Source organism: Puma concolor, chromosome F2, assembly GCF_028749965.1.
Source record: "Puma concolor isolate L17-30 chromosome F2, mPumCon1.1.hap2, whole genome shotgun sequence".
Classification (NCBI taxonomy): domain Eukaryota; kingdom Metazoa; phylum Chordata; class Mammalia; order Carnivora; family Felidae; genus Puma; species Puma concolor.
The window spans coordinates 58952969-58975492 of record NC_141684.1 but is presented as its reverse complement, the minus strand read 5'-3'; the positions used below and the strand labels follow the sequence as shown (position 1 = coordinate 58975492).

At 36.6% G+C, this 22524-nt stretch overlaps 1 protein-coding gene across 3 annotated transcripts in view; it reads left to right on the top strand.

The window, feature by feature from the left end:
• Positions 1 to 13033, top strand: part of HNF4G (hepatocyte nuclear factor 4 gamma) — a 128609-nt gene extending 115576 nt beyond the window's left edge. For all 3 annotated transcript variants that reach the window (XM_086696002.1, XM_086696003.1, XM_025922691.2), the window contains 5 exons: positions 608 to 695; positions 5534 to 5686; positions 5815 to 6051; positions 7111 to 7233; positions 11608 to 13033. In XM_086696002.1, the coding sequence (XP_086552128.1) occupies positions 608 to 695; positions 5534 to 5686; positions 5815 to 6051; positions 7111 to 7233; positions 11608 to 11729 (723 nt within the window). In that variant the 3' untranslated portion in view covers positions 11730 to 13033. The remainder of the gene's footprint in view (positions 1 to 607; positions 696 to 5533; positions 5687 to 5814; positions 6052 to 7110; positions 7234 to 11607) is intronic.
• Positions 13034 to 22524: the final 9491 nt, after the last annotated feature.

Below are 22524 nucleotides of genomic sequence, written 5' to 3'. Positions count from 1 at the left end.
TGCTTCTTAGTCTTCCTAGAGGTGATGGCAAGTAGTTGAGCATATGCATAAAGTTCAGTTGAAAGCTTAGTGCAATTAGCTTCAGTCTACAAAGTGTCAGCAATGAGGTTATCCATCCTCTTCTTAGTTTGCCACAAGTCCTTGCTTTGCTTTTGTTTATTCAGCCTATTATGTGTAATAACAGAGTGTTTTTTACATATGTTTTCTTATTTGGTCCTCATGACTACCTTTGAGATTTTTATCACTACCTCCATTTGACAGATGAAAACAATTGAGTCCCAAACATACTGGTTAATTTATCTAAGATTCAACAGGTATGACCAGGCAGCATTTGAACTCTGTTTGATTCTATTTCACTCCAGATCTATTTTGTTTGTTTGTATTAACTTCTAAGCTTTAGAATTATAAAAAGTAAAACTCTATTGACATGCTGAAATAGAAAAATAGAAGGCTTAATGATGGCAAGCATCTATGAATATTATAGTTATTGAAACCAAAAAAAAAGGTCCCAGGCTTAAAGAGCACTGAATTAATCAGATACATATTATACCATCTTTTAATCATTATATTTTATAATTAATTGTTAAACTTGAAATTTTTCATTAAGGTGGCACTGTTGAGAGCTCACGCAGGGGAACATTTACTGCTTGGAGCGACAAAGAGATCCATGGTGTATAAAGATATTTTGCTTTTGGGTAAGTTTTTTTTTTTTTTAATTTAAGAAGAAATTATGCATGCTTCATCTTTACACAGGATCTATTCTGTATGTAGCAAGCATTCAAGACACTGTCAAATGGTACTCTCATTTCACAAATTGGATTTAATTAATTGTATCCTCATTCAAGACCCTATGTTTCCTTGACTTCATTGCAGCGAAGTTCAGAGGGCATTGAGATGTTTCGGGTGCATTAACATTTAAAAATAAGAGTTGGAGAGGGGCACCTGGTTGGGTCAGTTGGTAAGCATCTGACTTTGGCTCAGGTCATGATCATGTGGTCTGAGAGTTCAAGCCCCACATCGGGCTCTGTGCTGACAGCTCAGAGCCTGGAGCTGGCTTCAGATTTTGTGTCTCCCTCTCTCTCTTCCCCTTCCTCTCTCACACTTTGACTCTCTCTCTCATAAATAAACATGAAAATTTTTTAAAAATATAAGTTGGAGATGGTGGTCAAAAGGTACAAACTTCCTTGGGGTGCCTGGGTGGCTCAGTCAGTCAAGCGTCCGACTTCAGCTCAGGTCACGATCTCGCGGTCCATGAGTTCGAGCCCCGCGTTGGGCTCTGGGCTGATGGCTGAGAGCTTGGAGCCTGCAGCCTGCTTCCGATTCTGTGTCTTCCTCTCTCTCTGCCCCTCCCCCGTTCATGCTCTGTCTCTCTCTGTCTCAAAAATAAATAAAACGTTAAAAAAAAATTAAAAAAATAAAAGGTACAAACTTCCAGTTACAAGTCAAATAAATACTATGGATATGATGTACAACATGATGACTAGAGCTAACACTTGCAGTATAATATGTGTGGACATTGTTAAGAGTGTAAATTCTAAGCATTTTCATTACAAGGGGATTTTTTTCCTTCTGTTTTCGTTGTATCCATGAGAAGATGGACATTAATTGAACCTATCATGGTAATCATCTCACAATATATGCAAATCAAACCGTCATGCTGTCCTTCTTAAACTTATACAGTGATGTATGTCAATTATTTCTCAATAAAACTGGAGGGAAAAGATTTAAAAATAAAAGAGAAATGTTGCTCAATAAACATAATAATGAAGTATCTTTAAATCCTATCAGGACAAATAACTGGTGATTTATGTGACCACTTTATTGGAGTCTCAGTGTTGTTTCCAACTCCTTCAGTGGCTGCTTAATACTTGTAACTTGTTTTATACACTTCCAAGGAACATGTCTATTTCCTATGATCTCATTGCCTATGATATGATGCAAAATCCCAAGTTAAAAAAATTATTTGGTGACTATGTCTGAAAATCCTGATAGTTAAGTAGTAATGCTGGAAGAGACAAAGTAGGATGGCAGGTTGAATGGGGGAAGAAGACACAAGGGAAAGCTTTTGTCTTCCTTAAGCAATTGCTTCCATCCACCCACCTTACTTACCTTTTAAAATTAGTTTTCCTGGGGCGCCTGGGTGGCGCAGTCGGTTAAGCGTCCGACTTCAGCCAGGTCACGATCTCGCGGTCCGTGAGTTCGAGCCCCGCGTCGGGCTCTGGGCTGATGGCTCAGAGCCTGGAGCCTGTTTCCGATTCTGTGTCTCCCTCTCTCTCTGCCCCTCACCCGTTCATGCTCTGTCTCTCTCTGTCCCAAAAATAAATAAACGTTGAAAAAAAATTAAAAAAAAAAATTAGTTTTCCTGTTGAGAGTGTTGAGATGGCTGTAATGATTGTTATCTCCACTTCTCTCTGGCTGTGTGAAATGATGACTAGATTGCTCAATATGTCTTTGTGTTAGATATTTTAACCCAAAATAGGAATAAATAAAATATGATATATTTTTCACATATAATATGATATAGCTAATATAATAGATATAGCTAATATCTTACTTACATCTTGCATAGGACTTACTATGCAAGATGCATTCTCTAAGTGCTTTACATATAAATACATGCTATCTCATTTAATTCTCATGATAACCCTAAGGGATAGGTACGTACTTTTATTCTGCAGGTGAAGAAATGCAGGCAGAGAAAGTTAACTTAAGGTCACAAAGCTAGTAAGGGATAGAGCCAGGATTCTAAACCACATAATGTGACTGCAGAGACCATGCTCTTAGATTCTATTAAACACTCTCCTGCATTTATAAGACTGCTATAATACTGCTCTCATTATAGATTGAATACAGTATACTTAAAAACTCAAATATATTTGCTACCTATTTCTAAATTGTTTTACCCTGAATAATTAGGTAAACTAACTTTTCATAAGAGCAAGTCTATATTTTTTTAGATCTTTTTACATGTTGTTACACTGAAGATTGTCTTTGCCTGCAATGAAAGAATTCAGAATATTGACTTCTTATAAAATCAGAAAATAACAATTTAGCTGTTATCTTAGGAGCTCTAATAACTTCTAGTTTCTAATATTTTCGAAGCTATACTATTTGTCACATACAGCCAGAGACATTCTAAATTGGAGCATCCTTAGGGATTAGGGAGTCTAGTCTCTGTTCAATTTCTGAACTTTCTTGAATTCATCTACTTAGGCCTGTTAAAGTTGTGTTTCAAAAGTTGTTACACCTACATATACCTAGACTACTAAAGGAGTCCTCTTTTTATCCACTGTAAGCAAGAAAGTTTCTTTAGGTTTTGTGTTACACTCATTAATGATTAAGACACTAATAGATAACTGACATAGTGGAAGGGTAATCATTATATTTTGTTTCTCTCCTGTCAATTATTAGCTTGTTATTAGTCTGCACTTTCGTGTTATCACTAGTGACTGAGTCTGTTAAAATGCATGTGATCATATTATCAATGTCATTTATCCTTGACGTGTTCTTAAGTTTTTCTTTCTTTTTTTTTTTAATATGAAATTTATTGTCAAACTGGTTTCCATACAACACCCAGTGCTCATCCCAACAGGTGCCCTCCTCAATACGCATCACCCACCCTCCCCTCTCTCCCACCCCCCATCAACCCTCAGATTGTTCTCAGTTTTTAAGAGTCTCTTATGTTATGGCTCCCTCCCTCTCTAACCTTTTTTTTTTTTTCCTTCCCCTCCCCCATGGTCTTCTGTTAAGTTTCTCAGGATCCATATAAGAGTGAAAACATATGGTATCTGTCTTTCTCTGTATGGCTTATTTCACTCAGCATAACACTCTCCAGTTCCATCCACGTTGCTACAAAAGGCCATATTTCATTCTTTCTCATTGCCACGTAGTATTCCATTGTGTATATAAACCACAATTTCTTTACCCATTCATCAGTTGATGGATATTTAGGCTCTTTCCATAATTTGGCTATTGTTGAAAGTGCTGTTATAAACATTGGGGTACAAGTGCCCCTATGCATCAGCACTCCTGTATCCCCTGGGTAAATTCCTAGCAGTGCTATTGCTGGGTCATAGGGTAGATCTATTTTTAATTTTTTGAGGAACCTCCACACTGTTTTCCAGAGCGGCTGCACCAGTTTGCATTCCCACCAACAGTGCAAGAGGGTTCCCGTTTCTCCACATCCTCTCCAGTATCTATAAGTCTCCTGATTTGTTCATTTTAGCCACTCTGACTGGCGTGAGGTGGTATCTGAGTATGGTTTTGATTTGTATTTCCCTGATGACGAGTGATGTTGAGCATCTTGTTATGTGCCTGTTGGCCATCTGGATGTCTTCTTTAGAGAAGTGTCTATTCATGTCTTCTGCCCTTTTCTTCACTGGATTATTTGTTTTTTGGGTGTGGAGTTTTGTGGGTTCTTTATAGATTTTGGATACTGGCCCTTTGCCTGGTATGTCATTTGCAAATATCTTTCCCCATTCCGTCGGTTGCCTTTTAGTTTTCTTCATTGTTTCCTTGGCAGTGCAGAAGCTTTTCATCTTGATGAGGTCCCCATAGTTCATTTTTGCTTTTAATTCCCTTGCCTTTGGGGATGTGTCAAGTAAGAAATTGATGTGGCTGAGGTCAGAGAGGTTTTCTCCTGCTTTCTTCTCTAGGGTTTTGATGATTTCCTGTCTCACATTCAGGTCCTTTATCCATTTTGAGTTTATTTTTGTGAATGGTGTAAGAAAGTGGTCTAATTTCATCCTTCTGCATGTTGCTGTCCAGTTCTCCCAGCACCGTTTGTTAAAGAGACTGTCTTTTTTTCCATTGGATATTCCTTCCTGCTTTGTCAAAGATTAGTTGGCCATACTTTTGTGGGTCTAATTCTGGGGTTTCTATTCTATTCCATTGGTCTATGTGTCTGTTTTTGTGCCAATACCATGCTGTCTTGATGATTACAGCTTTGTAGTAGAGGCTAAAGTCTGGGATTGTGATGCCTCCAGCTTTGGTCTTCTTCTTCAAAATTACTTTGGCTATTCGGGGTCTTTTGTGGTTCCATACAAATTTTAGGATTGCCTTTTCTAGCTTTGAGAAGAATGCTGGTGCAATTTGATTGGGATTGCATTGAATGTGTAGAGAGCTTTGCAGTATTGACATTTTAACAATATTTATTCTTCCAATCCACTACTGAAAGAAAGCACTATTCCTATTCCTTCAAGGGAAGAATCGTTTAAAATATTTATTTATGAAAACTGGGGCGCCTGGGTGGCACAGTCGGCTAAGCATCCGACTTCAGCCAGGTCACGATCTCACGGTCCGTGAGTTCGAGCCCCACGTCGGGCCCTGGGCTGATGGCTCAGAGCCTGGAGCCTGTTTCCGATTCTGTGTCTCCCTCTCTCTCTGCCCCTCCCCCGTTCATGCTCTGTCTCTCTCTGTCCCAAAAATAAATAAACGTTGAAAAAAAAAATTTAAAAAAAAAAAAAAAGAAAACTTAAATCATATCCGACAATCTTTTGTTGGGGTGTGCTGATCTTTTTTTTTTTCCTCCTAGGAAACAACTACGTAATTCACCGCAACAGCAGTGAAATTGAGATCAGCCGCGTGGCCAACCGGGTTCTAGACGAGTTGGTACGACCATTTCAAGAAATTCAGATTGATGACAATGAATATGCTTGTTTGAAGGCAATTGTATTTTTTGATCCAGGTTTGTTTTCAGATTTCCATTAAACAACAATTAAAATGAAAATTAACCATTATTTAATATTGGAATATTTTCTCTCACACTCTAGCAAGATGCGATCTCTTAGATTGCCCCTTTTCTTCCTTTCTTAGATGCGAAAGGGCTAAGCGACCCGGTAAAGATTAAGAACATGCGGTTCCAAGTGCAGCTCAGTTTGGAGGACTACATCAATGACAGGCAATATGACTCCCGGGGGAGGTTTGGAGAGCTGCTCTTGCTCCTGCCCACGCTGCAGAGCATCACCTGGCAAATGATTGAGCAAATACAATTCGTTAAACTTTTTGGGATGGTTAAAATTGACAACTTACTTCAGGAAATGTTACTAGGTGGTGAGTACATTTAAGAATTTATTATTTATTAGCATTGCAGTCTGTAATAGGTTGACTTGTTTGTTTGTTTGTTTATCTTCTTCCAAGTTTTTCTATTTTATTTTATTTATTTGAATTCAAGTTAGTTAGCATACATAGGTAGTATTGGTTTCTGGAGCAGAATCTATTTATATTTTGTCTGTGACATAGTGGATTCATTTTTTTTTTTTTTTTTAACATTTAGAAAGTCTCCAAAACCCATTTGATGGAGACAAAAATACTTGAACATATTGAAATCCTCATTCTTACTAGTCTCTGCCATCTTTGTCCCCCACAGTTCTTCTTGCCTCAGTTTCTATCCTTTCAAATATGGTGAATAGAAATGGATTTTCTATTTTTAGGACTCCTAGGGGTGTATTATATTTTTCTATGCCATGACTCCTTTAAAAGCTCAAGGATACCAGCATTGCAACAGAACCTAAAAATATTTCTAGTAAATACCTTAAAACTAAACACTTTGCTCCTGAAATAATTAATTGACATAACACAATGAGAAGGGAAAAATGAGATTTCATTGCTGCAATAAATGTCAGGAATAAGTTAAGAAATCATTTATTTTGTGTTCTGATCTAAATTAAATTTCCTTGTAAAATCACTTTATTTTATTTTAGTTTAGTTTAGTTTTAGTTTTCTGGTGCTTAATGTGTTTCTAATGACATCTTTCTGAAATAAAAGTTGTTTATGCTATTAGTGTGATCCCAAATACTATAAACTTGAGGTAAGTGATTCTTGGAATTGCCTTAACAACAGGCAGCAAACCTAATGATTCCAGGAAACAGCACACAAGGTCCATTATTAATATACAACATAACATGATACAACATTAATCTAGCCAATGCACAGTGAAAGCTGACATTGTCCTTAATATGGCAGCAGTTCTATTAATTTATTTTTGAAATCCCAAAAAGCACTTTGCAAAAATAGCAATATTCAAGCTGTCAATCAAAGCATGTGTTGCAAGGTAAACTTGCTGTCGCTGATTAAATGTCACTAACGCAAGCATCTTTTTATCTTCTGTAGGTGCTTCCAGTGACGCCAGCCATCTCCATCATCCGGTGCACCCACATTTGTCTCAAGATCCATTAACCGGACAAACTATACTTTTAGGTCCCATGTCAACACTGGTTCATACAGACCAGATCTGTAAGTATTTTGCCAACCATAATATTTTTTGAACTTAATTAAGAAAAAGTGGAATTTGGGGAAAGAATCTATCAGTACTCAGCAATAGCAAAATTTAGGTGCAGTTTCCTCTGTAGGACTCCACTGTGGGAGATTGTGATATTCAGCAAGTCCTTGTTCTCCTAGGGATCATGAGTTTGCTCCCTAAAATTGGATGTGAGTGCATAAAACAGAATGTACAGGCAGTCCTGGTTTGGCCTGGTAGTGCAGGGCTGTGAAAAGGACTGTGCAAGCTGGAAGCGTGCAAGGAAATCTTAATAATCAATAGGAAAATTATAGTTGATTGTGACCTTTAAAAATGTTTGCCGGGGTGGCTGGGTGGCTCAGTTGGTTAAGCATCAGACTCTTGGTTTCAGCTCAGGTCACGATCTCATGGTTTGTGAGATCAAGCCCCATGTTGGACTCTGCACTGACAGCACGGAGCCTGATTGCGATCCTCTCTCTCCCTCTCTCTCTCTGTCCCTACCCTGTTCTCACGTGTGTGTGTGTGTGTGTGTGAATGCTCATGCTTTCTCCCTTTCTCTCTCTATCTTAAAATAAACATTTAAAAATGAATAAATAAAAGTGTTTGCTGAAACATTAAGAACTCTCCTAACTACAGGTTGTAACTCTATAGTGAAGCTGAATAATAATAATCCTAATATCTATTTAAGACACTGTAATGTAAGCATTAGATACAATGAGAATTCACATGTTTTTGTTTGTTTGTTTGTTTGTTTGTTTGTTAAAAAATTATCAAGAAGGAGTGCCTGGATGGCTCAGTTGGTTAAGCGTCTGACTCTTGAGCCCCACGTCAGGCTCTGTGCTGACAGCGTGAAGCCTGCTTGGGATTCTCCCTCTCCCTCTCTCTCTGCCCCTCCCCTTTTGTGTCCCCTCTTTCTCTCTCAGAATAAATAAAAAAACATTTTTTAAAAATATGTAAAAAAATTATGAAGTATAGTTTCAACAGTGCGTCCTGCTTTCCTCTGTTCTAAATTGCAAGTGGAAGTGAGCATCTTTTCTATGCCTTGATGAATTTTACTCTTTTGGGAAGTTTGGATCAGCTTCCAAGATTTTACCCTTCGCAATTTCCATGTCTAAAATATCTCTGAGAAATTATTTAATGTGAAGTTTTTTCACTAATGTCCATCACTTTACCTTCACTAAGACCCAGAATGCAGATTTATTTTTATTGTTTTAATTTAAATTTCAGTGAACATACAGTGCAGTATTGGTTTCAGGAGTAGAATTCAGTAATTCCTCACTTACACACAAAACCCAGTGCTCATCACAAGTGCCCTTTTTAGTACTATCACCCTTCTAGCCATGTCCCCACCCCCCATCAACCCTCAGTTTGTTCTCTATCATTAAGAGTCTCCTGTGATTTGTTTCCCTCTCTTCTCTTCCCCCCCACTTTCCCATGTTATATGTTCATCTGTTTTGTTTCGTAAACTCCACATATGAATGAAATCATATGGTATTTGTCTTTCTCTGATTGGCTTATTTCACTTAGCATAACACACTCTAGCTCCATCCACGTTATTGCAAACAGCAAGATTTCACAGAATGCAGATTTAGAGACTCAAAGAGCAGCAGTGTCTGCATTCCCAGGGGAACTATTTCTTCTGCAGCTCCATCCATGTTCCATTCACTTCCTGCATTGTCACTTTTTGCTTCTTTTCTTTTATTTATTTTTGCCAATTCTGTTTTAATTGTCCATTTTTTTTGCAAGATGTCATGAGAATTTATCACTAGGAGATGAGGAGGCAACACAACTACACACTTAGTTGTCAGTACATGAACTGAATAAAATATGTTCAGTGACATCCCAGACAGACTTAAAGATGTGATGTGATTGGTTACTGATCACAATACACATCTGTTACTGAGGTGATTCATGTAGACCGAAGAGTTAGCAGTGAAGTTTGTATTTATGCAGTTACTCACAGTTAATTGTGAGTTACCATGCTAAATGAAATTTGAGCCATGTTTTTGCCAGACTGGTGCTATTTATCCAAGCTGTACTAACTGAAATCCGTGCATGTCAGATTTGTGCAAAGTGAGGGCCACTGGGAAAACACTTTGGAACTAAAATGATTACATAAGTAGTAGGGGTTAGTAGCAAAGTTAATATGATAATGTTGCAGATTTAACAAAAATTCTATTTTTCATAAGCTACTCCAGAGATAAAAATCTGTATTTGACAAAATACCTAGGATTGTTTCTGAGTTTATACTTAGTATTCCCACACTTACCATTGATCTATCTCCTCTTAACACTAAACCAGCTAACTCACTGAGATTCCTTGAGTTATTGTGATATAATTATTATGTGTGTCTGTATTACCTACTGAATTTACAGTAGCCCTCAGTAACTAATTACAGTGTGGTTTCATGGAAATGTTCAAACAAATGTGACAATTTAGTGAGTACCACCTGACTGCTACCTAGTTGTGTAGGGAAAGGGGAGGCCACAGAAATGGGTTTTATCCCTGTTGCCTTTTAGATACAGCCCCTGGTAAACCTATGTGTAAATAGTGTCTGAAACACAAAGTTCTTTGATTATATGATAAAGGCAGAAATAAAATTGTTAAAACATAACTCATATTATGGAAACAGAACTTGAAATGTGTTTGAAAGACATCAATTTGGGACCATCCTTGGAAAGCAAATGTTACCATGTTCCTTTCATAGTCAAGAGCAGACAGGGCAAGTCCAACATCATCTCTCTTAGGGATTAGTTATTCATAAACCCAGAAAACAAAACACTTTAACAACATATTAAACATTATAGGCATTGGCTGGCAAGAACGTTTAACAATTCTGCTGGTGGTTGAATCTTGTACTTTTTAAATGTTAATTTTCTAGTACTTTTTTTTTTTTTTTTAAACGTTTATTTATTTTTGGGACAGAGAGAGACAGAGCATGAACGGGGGAGGGGCAGAGAGAGAGGGAGACACAGAATCGGAAACAGGCTCCAGGCTCCGAGCCATCAGCCCAGAGCCTGATGCGGGGCTCGAACTCACGGACCGCGAGATCGTGACCTGGCTGAAGTCGGACGCTTAACCGACTGCGCCACCCAGGCGCCCCAACTAGTACTTTTAAAAGCATATTTGCTGACCCTAGTCTATTTAAAATCACATCACATTTCTCATTTTTATTTTACCTCTTTCAACATAATATTTATGAGAATCCATTTGTAAAGGAAAAATTTCCTCTGTTAGCACCTATTTGGAAGAGTTTATATTTTATGCAAAACAAAACATTACACATACACACAAAATAAATTTAAGTTCATGTGTATTTTCCTGGCCTTTTAGAGCAGGTCCTGGCAGTCTTAGATTCATCCCAAATATCCAGAAAAAAAATTTTTAAAGCAAATATGGTTATTCTTTTGTTAATTAAACTGTATGTAAATTGTTGTTTCCAACCATATTTAATAATATAAAGTCAATATGTGAAAGATCAGGCAAAAAGGAAGTGTTCTTATTTTTGTATCAATTTTTAAAAGCTATTTTGAAAAAAAAGTCTATACAGTTTGCAGTGCCTCAGGCTGATTATCAAACATTTTCTATTCGTTCTGTAAAATATGGAATTAAAATCAATGTGAATATTAAAATATTTCAAGTTTTAAAAAAATTAAAAATCTAAGATAGCTCCCAGATTATTTTATAATATAGTAAAAGTTTGCAATAGGAGGAAATACTATTCTAGACAATGAAGTATTCACACTGTAACTTCTTTTTTCAATTACTTGGGCTTGCTCTTTGATGAGGAAGGGATGGGTGAGCTCAACTGTAATAGAATAATTTTGAAGCAAAATGCCAGTATTTTTCAGATGTTTTTAATTCCGATATAGGTTTCAAAGCACTTGCAAAATGTCTTAACTTTTTATGTTGTCTATTATGTTTGAGTCAGTGGAATCCAAACCAAATATATTTTATGTGCATTTTTCGTTCTAAAAATTGTACAGTTGTTTTCAAAGATTTGAAAAAAAAACAACAACCTGGCATTCTGTTCATACTCTTCATTAACTTTTTTTCTGCTGGGTTTGTGAGAGAATCAAATGCTCATAAATGCTATTAAGAAAGACAGTATGTGACTGTTGAGTGACTATGAAGACGTTTAAGCATCTCTATTCCGTTTGGATGCTATCTGGGAGGGAAGAGGGCAGTGCAACTCCAATAGCACCTCAGTGAGCTCATAACGGATTAGATAATCATACTTTATATATGATCTTCATATATATGATAATATCTCCAAAGTGGAATAATGCATATGGGTGTCATGCAGGGCTTACTAGGCCGGGCCAGGGTGACTGTCACCATCACATACAATTCTCTGATTCTTTTTTTAGCAACTCCTGAGACCCCACTCCCTTCCCCACCACAAGGCTCTGGACAAGAACAGTACAAAATAGCCGCAAACCAAGCTTCAGTGATTTCACACCAGCCTCTCTCCAAACAAAAGCAATTGTGAGAATATGTTTACTCCTGAATGGCACTGCGTAAATGTGAAAACTTGTTGGTCTTAAAATAACTCAGGATAGTACTTTTGGCAAACTCTTAGCCAAGGCTTCTTCATGGTGCTGTTGTAAGATGGTATCCTCTTTTCTTGTTTATATGCTCATTTTGTTTGTTGTTGCTATTGTTTAAAACTTTCAGATGCAAATAATGCATATCTGAGTTTCAATATGTTTGTATAGTATATTTTTCCAACTTCCCTTGCACTGCTCTGGAACCAGTTGAATCTTATGTACTACTTTCATTTGTTGTCTCGATATTAATTTAAATCTGTAAATAATTGCTTCATTGTGATGTGATGCAGAACTGAGTGTTCTTTTGTGACTAAGAATGGTAGGTAGATCAGCAATTCCAGATCAGTGTAAAATGAACCATTTTTTTTTATTAATTTCAAACTTGCAAGTTAGAAAAATAAAGCAGTTGCTATAAAATAGGAAATATTTATTTGAAGAATCACTTGTGGATATCCAGTGGCTAAGAAGCATCTTTTTGGCCCACAGTTAAATACACCTCTATCTTAAGCTTAGAAAATTATAGTCATGCCAAGGCTGACTGGCTATTCCTTGTAATCCTGCCTATATTTGAAGATGTATTTTAACATAAAACATGTTTGTTTTACCAATTAAGATACAGGATAAATGGTAAAAAAGGAAACCCTTAACACAGTGGCTCGACCAAGAGAAACCCTGCCTTCTCTCTCCTAAAACAATCTGGTAGTCATCCATTGACTTGAATTTTAGCATATGCCTGCCTCTAGTTCCCAGGGACCCTGCAAGAGCAGTCTTTAGGTGATAAGCCTTGTGCCAACTAAAACGGCACCACTCTGGGAGGCTGATATTGGGAGACAAAATGGCCATTGTCACACACACAGTGTCTCAATCCTCACGGCAACCCCGTAAGAGAGGTATTATTGTCTTTCACTTATAAATGAAGAAACCTATTGCTTGGAGGGTTGAAGTACATAACTGAAGTTTGTAAACCTGAAGAGCAGGACAGCCACCTTGACGACCAGATCTGCTTGATTCTAAGGAGAATAAATCTGGTGTGGAATGAAAAATGTGAGCTTCTTACTATGGTTTTTAAATATATGCAGTTGATGTGATGACTGAATCCAGCCCATCTTGTTACCTGTAACACATATTTACATGTAATCAATGAGTGTAAATTTGTTGCAGCATGAATAAGAAACCACTGTTGTCGCTTTAATGTCTTCCCCCCAAAACAAAAAACAAAAAAACATGACAAAAACACAAAACAAAACCTTAAAACAAATTAAAGGAAATAAAAGACATACCAGATAGGTTATGATGAAAACACAAATGCAAATCACTGGCTCAGCGGATTTTCAAAAATCCAGTGGACTGAGGAGTACAGTTCATTGGAGCCCTATTTGATATCATCTAAAGCTGAAGTGTATTTGAAAACAATGCATGATGGGCCACCTCAAGAAATAGTGATCTCTCTCACTCTCTTTCTCTATCACACACACACACACACACACACATGCACACAGAAGCAAGGAAATATTACTGAGTAATTATGAGTGATACAAAAAATAGTGTCCCAACTTGTAAGAGACTAAATTAACTGATTTTTACAGAATCTCTCAAAATTTCTAAGATTTCATAACCCCCCATTTACCCTACGAATAAAAAAGGTTCTGTTAATATTAACTAACTTATTAAGTCAGTGTAGAAAAATGGTTAATTGGAAGCTATAATGGATTTAATAAAATCAAAATTCCTTTAGTAGCTGGTACCTGAAAACTGTAAAATATATCTTTGAGAGTGAGTGAGGGAAGAGGAAAGTTTACTTCACTCTTATTTTTTGGAAATTGACTCTAGCGTCTCAATTTCATGTATAAGAATGCTTTTGATCTTTATAAATAACAAATACTTTTGTAGGTTTCTGTTTTACTTGTTGTGCTGTTCTTTTAGTAGATATTAAAAAAATTCATTTTTAGTGAACCCTTTAACTTATCTGCATATATTTACTAAACAGCTTTGTTTTAGAAATTATTGCTAACGATTTTGTTTTAATAACTATGGTCAGGGAATTTTTAATATAATATTTTTGTATACTTAACTGCCAAAAATGCTGGACAAAGAGGAACTGAAGTTTTCAGCGTATTTTCAAAATATTGATAATGAAACTTATTGCTTTTATATAGCACAAAACTTTTTCAGGTGGTAAATATGAATAATTTATTGTGAAATAATGATTCATTTTATAAATGTAAAATTATTTTTATAAATTTTATTGTTGAAAATCAAAACTTACTAAATTTTTAAGTGTAAATTATAGTGAGATTAAGATATTTCTAAACTGTGATATGTTGTTTCACTGAACTTTCTAAATAAAAATTGAGAAAAAAAAACTGAAGTAGGGTGCTTCATTATTGTTTAAAATGATTTTGTACTTTTAGAGATATGGATAATATATTTTATATGGACATTTTTTTTTTCAACGTTTATTTTATTTTTGGGACAGAGAGAGACAGAGCATGAACGGGGGAGGGGCAGAGAGAGAGGGAGACACAGAATCGGAAACAGGCTCCAGGCTCTGAGCCATCAGCCCAGAGCCTGACGCGGGGCTTGAACTCACGGACCGCGAGATCATGACCTGGCTGAAGTCGGACGCTTAACCGACTGCGCCACCCAGGCGCCCCATTAATTAAATTCATATATAGTTCACTAATACTGGTCTTTAGAGGCCAGAGCAAAATTAATTAGCACATCTCCAAATAATCATAGAATTGGCTACTGATAGAAGGGAGAATCCTCACATTTGAGCTTTATGACGTAGTTATTCTTTAAAGTTTTGTGATAGTGATTAAAATAAATGAGCTAGCTTGGCTTAAACGTTGTATCCATATGCTCTGGCAATACATTTTTAACCTAGATGTTTTAATTGCCGTTGTCCTGTGTTCATATTTAATTGCCTACCATGTTTTAAAATGTGAAAGCATGTAATTTTTATATCTTTGTGGAGAATACAAGAAATATACTCTAATTTAATAGAGAAAGAAGAATTCTTGCTCTAGGCCACAGGAAGATTGCAACCTAGAATAAAGATAAAACATTGCATGTATTAGTAATAAGGTTTATTTTACTCTAGAGTCAAGTGCAATTTGACATCCATTTCAACCTGGGCATTTGAGCTGATCTTTTTATGTCACTTCCTTCCCTCCAAGATTTCACTAACTGCCCAGAGAAAGACTTTTTAAAAAATAAGAACCATCTATACATTTCCTGAAACTAAATTTTAAATTTTAAACTAAATTAAAAATTTTTTTTCTGCAAAATATAAGGCAGATGACATCAGAGTAAAAGAAATGCAGACTTGTCCATGATTAACCATGAGTATAATCATGCTGCTGTGAAAGTGATATGAAATTCCACAAATAGAGCCCTCTAAATCTTCAGGGCCACCAGAGTGGCTCAGTTGGTTGAGTGTGCGACTCTTGATTTCAGCTCAGGTCATGATCCCAGGGTCTTGGGAGCAAGTCCTCCATTGGGCTCCGTGCAGAGCATGGAGCCTGCTTAGGATTCTCTCTCTCTCTCTCTCTCTGCTTCTTCCCTGCTTCCTCGGACCCTCCCCAGCTTGTGCGTGCACTCAACCTCTCTTTCTCTTTTTAAAAACAAATATCAAAGTTGTAACACAAGAGGCTAAGACCAAGATAAGAGCATGTGATAGTCAATGAATGTCAAATCAAAGGACGTAAGGAGCTACAGCGGTGACCCACTGTGGAAGACTCACTATGTGATTCACCTGATTTCCCTTGAGGCAGATGGCTTGATCAGTGAAGGAGGGTCGGGGCCACAACAATTTCCAAATTAGGAGAGTCGGATTCAGTTACAGAAGAGATAGATCCTGATTTCAGAGTACTCTAATAATCTCGTGAAAGAAGGTACTCAATTCAGTAGTGAACTTCCTCCCTACCATGTTTCCCCCCACCTGTCAACCCCCCGAGAGTCTCCTTATAGACACAGATAACTGAGGTTTTGATATACATAGACTTATCTAAGTAGAGGTAATGCCTTGGGTGGATAGGATGCAATTGGATAGGATGAAGGACAAAGACAGTTCTATCTACCTACTCAGACACGGAAACTCTGAAAATTAGCAGTTACTGTAACTGTAAGTAAGAAATCTGTAACCTTTCCTGCTGTGACCATCTTTCAAAAGTAGCCAGTGCTCTATCTTGTATCCAGTTTGATCCCTTATCTGGAAAAATAATCATTGAGAAAATGCAAAGTTTGCCCTATAAGACAAAAAGTAAGTGCTTCGAAGAGGGTCCAGGGACAGGTGAGAGGGTAGAAGAAACTATACCAGGACTCTAATTTTACATAGGTTGCAAATAACAAGGTACAACTATATGTGTGTGTGTGTATTTCCTCTTGATATTTCATAAAATAAATGCAATTAAAAATGAATTTATAGATAACCATTAATAGAACAAAAATAAGATTCATAAAATACACTATTTAAAAAAAAGAATAAGGAAAATTGAGCAGTCTGGTGAACAAGTAGTTTTTTTAAAAAAGAAATTATCGGGGTACCTTGGTGGTTCAGTTGGTTAAGCATCTGACTTCAGCTCAGGTCATGATCTCGTGGTTCCTGAACTCAAGCCCTGCATCGGGCTCTATGCTGACAGCTCAGAGCCTGGAGCCTGCTTCAGATTCTGTGTCTCCCTCTTTCTCTCTATGCTCCTCTCCCACTCATGCTCTGTCTCTCTCTCTCTCTCAAAAAAATTAATAAAAAGAAAAATTATCAAGGAAACATAACTGAAAATAATATGAGAGATATATGACAAAACTCAGATATCAACTTTTATAAGTTAAAAACATCACCTAGTACCATATAATTACTTTTAGATTAGATTAGAATACAAATTCATCTGTTTTTATTACATAATTCATTACATAATTCTTTAGTACATAAATCTTTACAAAGCAATCCAGTAAGTGACATTTATGCATTATCCAATATGTATATATTAAACCTCTACACTTTGGCAAAAATTTATAGACATTGGAGCTCTCAAGTTTCTAATGGAATTTTGAGGCAGAAAAACATTAAGCCATAATCATACAAATAATTAAAGATAACCAATGATTACTTTCTAGTCCAGGAACTAGATGTTCTGAGAGTTTCCTAGATGAATTTACTTCTAGATCAGGAAAGAGCTCTCAGAAAAAAACTGAAAGAAGACTGTAAGTAAAGCTCAGTGAACAAAACAGTTAGGGCCAAAACCTGAGGGTATGAAGGTGACAGGAGGCAGGTGACAGGGGCCATGGTATTTTAGGTTTTAGTTTAACTATATCCATGTGATTCACCAAATGGTTTTAAGTAGAGTGGAACATGATCCAATTTGATTTTTTGGAACAGATCCCTCTGCTAAATGGAAATGAGTCAAGTTGGAGCAGAAACATCATCCTTAAAAGGAAGTAAGAAGAGATGTCTGTATTTTGGATTAGGATGAGAGTACCAAGTTTGGTACCAAATATATGCTACCAAATATATACTAATATATATGACTATCATTTGGAAGCAGACACAATAGAACTTCCAAACCTGATATTTGGTATGTCCGATGGTGTAGTTGCTTTGAAAAGAATGTTCATGTTCTTACGGGGGTTAAACACACAATTACCAGTAGGAGCCAAAAGAAATGAAAATTTGTGTCAAGGGGCACCCGGGTGGCACAGTCAGTTAAGCATCAGACTCCTATTTTCAGCTCAACTCATGATCCCAGGGGATCCCAGAGGTGTGGGATCAAACCCTGTATCAGGCTCCCCACTGAGCATGGAGCCTGCTTGGGTTTCTCTCTCTCCCTCTCTCTCTCTGCCTCTCACCCACCACTAAAAATAAATAAATAAACATAAAAAAGGAAAGAAAATATGTGTCAAATAAGGACCTGTGAAGTTTTTTGACACAAAAGTATATACTGTCAATTAAAAAAAAAAAAAAAAAAGGAAACTAGTCTATTGTGAGAGACTGCAAATCAATTATTGCCAAGGCTTGAATCTGATTTCAAAGAGGCAGGAGGGAATTTGTGGGTGGGAGGTGGGGAATGATACCTTTGCATATCTATTTTGGTGATGGTCATATTTGTATGCTTAACATTTAAATGTGTGTATTTTACTGTATATAAAGTATATCTCAATAAAGTTCACAAAAACAAAATATACTAACTGTATTATTTAAAAACTACAGGGGCTCTGGGTATCTCAGTCAATTAAGCACCCCACTCTTAATTTCGATCCAGGTCATGATTTCAAAGTTCATGAGATTGAGCTCCATGCCTGGCTCTGTGCTTTCAGTGTGGAGCCTGCTTCGGATTCTCTCTTTCCCTCTCTCTCTGTCCCTCCCCCACTTGTGCATTGCTGTCTCTCTCTCTCCTTCAAAATAAATAAACTTAAAAACATTTTTTTAATTACAAAAACAGCAAGAAATAAACATAATGCTGTAGAAAATAATATATAAATAAGAAAGTAAAAACATATAACTTAAGAAATAGAAAAAATATATGATTTGTAATAAATCCAGCTACTAGTGCTCTGAAGTGATAAATAAATTAGATGAAATTTTGATTAAAGAAAATGGAGCAAGTACAAAGAAATGTACAAGCCAACAACTTTTTAAAAATATTATTTTTAATGTTTATTTATTTTTGAGAGAGAGAGAGAGAGAGAGACAGAGCACAAGCGGGAGGAGGGGCAGAGAGAGAAGGAGACATAGAATCCGAAGGAGGCTCCAGGCTCTGAGCTGTCAGCACAGAGCCCGACGTGGGGCTCAAACTCACAAGATGTGAGATCATGACCTGAGCAAAAGTTGGAGGCTTCACCAACTGAGCCACCCAGGTGCCCCACCAGCCAATAATTTTATGAATATAACTGCAAAATGTCTAGACAAAATACTGGAAAATTAAATTTAGTGCTATAATGAAAGGATAACATAACATACTCAAGTGGGCTTTTTGTTCCAAAAATGAATTACTGGGTTAACATTTGAACATCAAGCCTTAATAGCAGAACTATCTCCACCGAATGTGCATCATAGTTTAACTTCTGCCAAAGTTGGCGTCCATCTTCCCTCTTGGATATGCACCCTTAAAGTCTTCCCTGCTGAGTATGCTACATGCTAACTTCAGAGTCTGATTCCTAGGTAACCCACCTAAAACAACCTATAGAATTCATTTATACTTATATGCTAATGTAGGTAACTGTAAAATGAAATTAATCAACCATATGGCTTACCATATCATCAAAAAAATTGGTGAAAATCAGATTTATGAAGCATCGATTACACTATCATCAGAAGTCAAATTTACAAAAAATAACCTAATGAAAAGGGTTACACTGAAATGCTGAAAACTCTGAGGCATTTCTGAAAGTTTAATTTATCTTCAGATAAATTAAGGCACCGATTAAGGCAAGGATGTTGATGAAGTAGAGTTACAGATGTATGGAAATAGACATGAAAATGAAACGGCTGGCCAGACCAGAGATTCCATTAGAAAAAGTTATTATACTTACAGATTTTGTAAAAGAGGAGTCCCAGATGACAAACATCCAGCTTTGCCTTTTTCACAGGCTATTTATTTTTCTGCTGGGGTCTTCTTCTTCTTCTTCTTCTTCTTCTTCTTCTTCTTCTTTTCCTTCTTCTTCTTTTCTTCTTCTTCTTCCTCTCTTGGTATATTCCCATGTGTCTTGTAAAATGTCATTAATATATCACCTTCACCCTTCTGTGAGCATGTTTAAAACTTTCTCAGGTAAAATTAAGGACTTCCTTACATGTTTTATTATTTGTTGTTTATACTGCTATTTTAACATTTATTTCAATGCTTTAATTATTGCTTATTGTCAGTTAGAATGAACCCCAGAAGAGCTGTTACCAGTTGGGTACATTTTGAATTACAAAGATTCAACAGAATTCCCAGCAATTAATAGGTGATCAATAGTGATTTCTAAATTAAATTTTTTTTTTCAACGTTTATTTATTTTTGGGACAGAGAGAGACAGAGCATGAATGGGCGAGGGGCAGAGAGAGAGAGGGAGACACAGAATCGGAAACAGGCTCCAGGCTCTGAGCCATCAGCCCAGAGCCCGACGCGGGGCTCGAACTCACGGACCGCGAGATCGTGACCTGGCTGAAGTCGGACGCTTAACCGACTGCGCCACCCAGGCGCCCCATGATTTCTAAATTAGACAAGAGAATAGCCACAACTATGAATTCTTGTTAGTAAAGCTGAAGAAGGAAATGAACTGAAGATAAAAATAGCATATTTACCTCTTATTCAATGGATTATTTTTAGATAATGGTAACTATTTCTACAAGACAGTTTATCATATTAATTTGTAAAAGTAAAAATAGTAAAAAAACCATCAAATTATTTTTATCAGTGAAACATTATACTTAATTCTTGTCTGTAGTATTTTGTGATCTTTTCTCAGATATGTTTTTTTAATATTTTAAAATTTACATCCAAATTAGTTAGCATATAGTGCAAAAATGATTTCAGGAGTAGATTCCTTAGTGCCCCTTACCCATTTAGCCCATCCCCCCTCCCACAACCGCTCCAGTAACTCTCAGTTTGTTCTCTCTATTTATGAGTCTCTTCTGTTTTGTTCCCTTCCCTGTTTTTATATTATTTTTGTTTCCCTTTCCTTATGTTCATCTGTTTTGTCCTTTAAAATACTCATATGAGTGAAGTCATGATTTTTGTCTTTCTCTGACTGACTAAAGCCACTTAGCATAATATCCTCCATTCCACCCACGTAGTTGCAAATGGCAAGATTTCATTCTTTTTGATTGCTGAGTAATACTCCATTATATATATATATATATATATATATATATATATATATATATATTAAGTAATACTCCATTATATATATATATATATATATATATATATATATATATATATATATATCTCACATCTTCTTTATCCATTCATCCATCGAGGGACACTTGGGCTCTTTCCATGCTTTGGCTATTGTTGATAGTGCTACTATAAACATGGGGGTGCATGTGTCCCTTTGAAACAGTACACCTGTATACCTTGGATAAATGCCTAGTAGTGCAATTGCTGGGTCGTAGGGTAGTTCTATTTTTAGTTTTTTGAGGAACCTCCATACTGTTTTCCAGAGTGGCTGCACCAGCTTGCATTCCCACCAACAATGCAAAAGAGATCCTCTTTCTCCGCATCCTCGCCAACATCTGTGGTTGCCTGAGTTGTTCATGTTAGCCATTCTGACAGGTGTAAGATGGTATCTCATGGTGGTTTTGATTTGTATCTCCCTGATGATGAGTGATGTTGAGCATTTTTTCATGTGTTGGTTAGCCATCTGGATGTCTTCTTTGGAGAAGTGTCTATTCATGTCTTTTGCCCATTGCTTCACTGGATTATTTGTTTTTTGGGTGTTGAGTTTGATAAGTTCTTCATTGATTTTGGATACTAACCTTTTATATGATGTGTCATTTGCAGATATCTTCTCCTATTCTGTCAGTTACCTTTTAGTTTTGCTGATGGTGTCCTTCACTGTGCAGAAGCTTTTTATTTTGATGAGGTCCCAGGAGTTCATTTTTGCTTTTGTTTCCCTTGCCTCCAGAGACGTGTTAAGTAAGAAGTTGCTGTGGCCAAGATCAAAGAAGTTTTTGCCTGCTTTCTCCTCAAGGATTTTATGGCTTACATTGAGGTCTTTCATCCATTTTGAGTTTATTTTTGTGTATGGTGTAAGAAAGTGATCCAGGTTCATTCTTCTGCATGTCGCTGTCCAATTTTCCCAGCACCACTTGCTGAAGAGACTGTCTTTATTCCATTGGATATTCTTTCCTGCTTTGTCAAAGATTAGTTGGTCATACGTTTGTGGGTCCATTTCTGGGTTCTCTATTCTATTTCATTGATCTGAGTGTCTGTTCTTGTGCCCATACCATTACTGTCATGATGATTACAGCTTTGTAGTATAGCTTGAAGTCTGGGATTATGATGCCTCCTGCTTTGGTTTTCTTTTTCAAGAATGCTTTGGCTATTCAGGGTCTCTTATCCTTCCATACAAATTTTAGGATTATTTGTTCTAGTTCTGTGAAGAATGCTGGTGTTACTTTGATAGGGATTGCATTGAATATGTAGATTGCTTTGGGTAGTATCAACATTTTAACAATATTTGTTCTTCCTATCCAGGAGCATGGAATCTTTTTCCATTTTTTTGTGTGTTCTTCAATTTCTTTCATAAGCTTTCTATAGTTTTCAGTGTATAGATTTTTCACCTCTTTGGTTAGATTTATTCCTAGGTATTTTATGGTTTTTGGTGCAACTGTAAACGGGATCAATTCCTTCATTTCTCTTTCTGTTGTTCATTGTTGGTGTATAGGAATGCAACTGATTTCTGTGCATTGATATTATATCCTGCAAATTTGCTGAATTCATGAATCAATTTTAGCCATTTTTTGGTGGAATCTTTTGGGTTTTCCATATAGAGTATCATGTCATCTGCGCAAAGTGAAAGTTTGACCTCCTCCTGGCTGATTTGGATGCCTTTTATTTCTTTGTGTTGTCTGATTGCTGAGGCTAAGACTTCCAATACTATGTTGAAAAACAGTGGCGAGAGTGGACATCTCTGTCTTGCTCCTGACCTTGGGGGGAAAGCTGTTAGTTTTTCCCCATTGAGGATGATATTAACATTGGGTCTTTCGTATATGGCTCTTATGATCTTGAGGTATGATCCTTCTATCCCTACTTC